At 64.5% G+C, this 3,998-nt stretch overlaps 1 protein-coding gene across 1 annotated transcript; it reads left to right on the top strand.

Annotated features, from left to right (window-relative positions):
• Positions 1 to 956: 956 nt before the first annotated feature.
• On the top strand, positions 957 to 2,756 carry CSF3 (colony stimulating factor 3). The gene is made up of 5 exons (XM_071451167.1): positions 957 to 972; positions 1,396 to 1,565; positions 1,878 to 1,985; positions 2,114 to 2,260; positions 2,586 to 2,756. The coding sequence occupies exons 1-5, from the start codon at positions 957 to 959 to the stop codon at positions 2,754 to 2,756; spliced, it is 612 nt and encodes a 203-aa protein (XP_071307268.1).
• The last annotated feature ends 1,242 nt before the right edge of the window (positions 2,757 to 3,998 follow it).

Raw genomic sequence — 3,998 nt, 5'->3', positions numbered from 1 at the left:
GAGGGGAGCGGGTGCCTCCCGTGCCCCGGGCGGCCCGTGCCGGGCAGGAGCCGGCCAGCTGGCACCCGGCCAGCAGATCCTGGAAGGACTTGCGGGAACCGGCACGAGCCAAAATTCCCTCGTCAACGCAACGGGGCCGGCAGCAGCCAGCCCGTGCCCAGGGCTGCCCTGGAAGCCTCTTCCCCGCAGGGGCAGAGGGGGGGCTTGGCCCCTCGCGGGTGGGGTCAGCCCGATGGGGCCGGTGCTTGGTGCTGCACTGGGCACAACCCGGCCCCACAGTGCCCAGCAGGGCAGGATCTGGCCCCGTGGTGCTGCCCCCGGGAGCCACAGCCCTGGGCACCTGCCTGGACCGGGTCTCACCTTGGCCACCTCCAGCTGGTGCCACCACCGTGAAGGTCACACCACCAGCACCCACCCTGATGTGTGGGGCAGCTGCCAGGGGGTGCTGCCCACGTGGGCCGGGGATGGGGACAACCCCAGAGTGACAGCAGCAGCGAGAAGCCACCATCCCCTTGGCCGGCCGCCTGCGAGTGACCCTGTGAGTGACCCCGCACATGACCCTGCTGTGCTGGGCACTGCCCCACCTGGCCAGCGTGGTGGGAGCCCGGCGAGCAGGTTAATGAGTCACCGAGGCACCTCCTGCCCTGTCCCGGCACCTGCCCCGCTGCCTGGGCTCCACCGGGGCTGCAGCCACACCGAGGGGCACCGCTGCCCACCGGGCCCGGGAAAGCCCCAGGCTGTGGCCGCGGCCGAGCACCCGGTCCGGGAGATTTGCATGCTGTGATTAAGGCAGTGAAGCAATCGCGCTGTTGCCTCATCGGTGAGAATCCCCGAGGCCCGTGCGCTATAAATGCCACCCGATCAATGAGCACAGCCGGGCAGGAGCGAGAGGAGCTGGGCCGGGCTGGGCAGGGCCGCGCTGCACAGAGGAGGAGACACCGAGCCGGGCACCCACCATGTGCTTCCTCACCCGTGAGTAGCCATGCAGCACCCCCATCTCCCACTGCTCCCATTGCACCCACTTCCCCTGCTGCTCCTATTACACCCAAACCACCCCTAAAACCCACTTTGCCCATAGGACCCACTGCCCCCAAACCACAGCACCCACTGCTCCCACTGCCCCCAAACCACCCCTAAAACCCACTGCCCCCACTGCCCCCAGAGCACCCCTAAACCCACCCTACCTGTAGCACCTGCTGCACCCACACATCCAGAGCCCCCTGCTGCTGCCCTTGGCACTGGGAGCACTGGTCCCTCTCCCCTTTTGGGGTCTCTGCCCTGTCCCCAGGCCACGCTGCTGCTGCCACCATCCCCAGGGTGGTCCTGGCTGCTGAGCCCATCCCATCTGTGGGGTTGAGGCTCTGTGGGGTGGGTGCTGACCTGCTGTCCCCACAGGTGGGCTGGCACTGCTGCTGGCTGTGCTGCTGTGGGCACCGTGGTGGGCACTGCATGGGGCACCACTGACCGAGCTCTCAGGGGACCAGGACTTCCAGCTCTTCCTGCAGAGGAACCTCGAGTTCACCCGCAAGATCCGCGGGGACGCGGCTGCGCTGCAGCGCCTGGTGGTGAGTCCCACACGCTGCCGAGGGGGGATGGCAGCCACTGCGAGGTCACAGATAAGGTGACCCCCTCCCTGCCCTTATCAGCACTGCAGGGCCAGGAGCCAGCAGTGTCCCCTGCACTGCCCAAGGCTCAGCCCTGGGTGTTGGGGCACCCACCGGGGACATGTGGTGACCCTCCGGGCTACACAACAGCCACACCCCCGTCCCCACGGCACCGGGTCCACTCCAGGGTCCCACAGCCCAGGGATGGGATGTTGGGGGTGCTGGGTGTGTCAGGGTCCTCTGGTATCCTCACTCTGTCCCCTTTGTCCACAGTGTGACACCCTCCAGCTGTGCAAGGAGGACGAGCTGCTGCTGGTGCGGCAGGACCTGGACATCGCCCAGGCGCCGCTGGAGCAGTGTCACAGGCGCACCTTCCAGGCAGTGAGTGCGGGCAGCCCACCCCTGCCATGAGCTGCTCGGCTCTGTCACGGCTCAGGCCACCCCAGAGCCTCCGTGTCTTGGTGGCCAGGCCATGGCCAGCCCCACTGACCACACCATGCCCACCACAGGAGACCTGCTTCAGCCAGATCCGTGCCGGCCTCCGCGTCTACCACGGCTCTCTGGCCACCATCCGGGCCCTGCTGCCCGGGCACGCTGGGCTGGTGGACACCCTGCAGCTGGATATGGCCAACCTGTCCTCCAACATCCAGCAGCAGGTGAGGGGGCAAAGGGGGAGCTTTGTGGGGGGGACAGGTGGGTAAAGCAGGGGCTGCATCCCAAAGGAGGGGTGGGCACGGTGGGGGCTGCATCCACAGGGATGGGTGGGGATGGTGGGAGCTGTATCCCAAGAGATGGGTGGGCATGGTGGGAGCTGCATTCACAAGGTTGGGTGGGCATGGTGGGAGCTGCATTCACATGGCAGGGGTTGTATTCACAGGGTTGGGTGGGCACGGTGGGGGCTGCAGGCCCAGGAGGGGCACACTGGGGCAGGGGGGCATCTCCAGGCCTGGAGCTGATGCCTCTGCCTCTGCCTGGCTGCAGATGGAAGACCTGGGCCTGGCCACGGTGACGTACCCCACAGAGCACCAGGACCCCGTCCCCACCTTCTCCTCCCAATTCCACCACCAAGTCGGCGGCTTCTTCATCCTGGCCAACTTCCAGCGGTTCCTGGAGACGGCGTACCGGGCACTGCGGCACCTCGCCAGCCTCTGACCCCTGCTCGTGGATGTCCCACCTGAGGGACATCCCGGGAGCACCCCCTTTCCTGCTTATTTAATATTTATGGCTATTTAATATTTATCTGTCCGGGGATGCTCCCCCTGCCAGGGGATCCCGTGGTGGATCCATGCACAGGTCCCTGTGCAGCATCACCCTTGTTTAATATTTAAACACAAGCGTATCTCTGCTACGAGGTTCTGGAGCTGGGCTGAGCCCCCACAGCTGCTGCTGGCACTGCCTGTGCCTCAGTTTCCCCATGGCTTGCACTGCTGGGGCTGCTGCATCATCCCACGGGAAAGCATCCCAGGATGAGGATGCTCCAGAGCAGCATCTCCCTGTCTGGGCTGCAGCCTGCAGGGACACATCTGATGGGTGTTATTTCTAGTAATTAATATTTATTAGCCATTAAGGAGGGAGGGGAGGGAAGATGGAAGAACCATAGGGGTGCAGCAGCCTCACCAGGATGAGGCTTTTCTGGGGAGCCCCAGCACTTTGGGGAGCTGCAACTCTGCTCTGTCCCCCTTCCCTGCTAAACTCAGAGTACTGATTGCAGTTTAACTTATTTGTGCCCATCCCTGGCCGGAAGGAGCCACTTGGACACATTCCCACCCTCCTGAGCCTGACGCAGCCCCAGTCCCGTGGTTGTGTGGGAGCTCTGGGCGTGGGGGGTTTTGTACTGTATTTATTGCTGCAGCTGGGTGAGCCCCAAGAAACACCCGCTTTTTTCTATGTGATAAAAATGGAAATAAACTCTATTTTTGCACTCTCTCTCTCTCTCTGTTCCGCTGTCTCCTGCTTGCGTGGGAGGGAGGCAGAGTGGCCAGGCTGTGGGGACACAGGGACAGAGACAGGAGGGATGAGGGAATGGAACTTTGGGGCGAGGCTGCAGCTGCTGGTGTCAGCTCAGAAAGATGAAATGCAGCCCCCCCAGTGCCCCCACCCCACGGCCTGAGCCCGTGCTGTGGGGTGGCCACTTCCTCCCACACCCCTAGGGCTGCTTGGGCAAGAGCCGATTCCTAGAAAGCTCCGGAAGCCGCCCGCGCCCGCCGAGGGCACCAGCACTGTGCCCAGAGCTGGTTTGTGGGCTCATCCTGGGGCTGGTGGCACTGGGGTACCCCAGCCACCCTTGTGCTGCTGCTGTGACACAGAGAATCTGCCCAGGGATGTGCCAGGAGCCCTCCCAGTGCCCAGGGATGTGCCACGGTGGGAGGAGGCTTTCAGCAGTGAGGAAGGCAG

This window comes from Agelaius tricolor, unplaced genomic scaffold (genome assembly GCF_023055355.1).
Source record: "Agelaius tricolor isolate 1412-34295 unplaced genomic scaffold, bAgeTri1.0.p SCAF_31, whole genome shotgun sequence".
NCBI lineage: Eukaryota > Metazoa > Chordata > Aves > Passeriformes > Icteridae > Agelaius > Agelaius tricolor.
The sequence above is the reverse complement of the archived record's forward strand: the minus strand, read 5'-3'. Positions and strand labels throughout refer to the sequence as shown.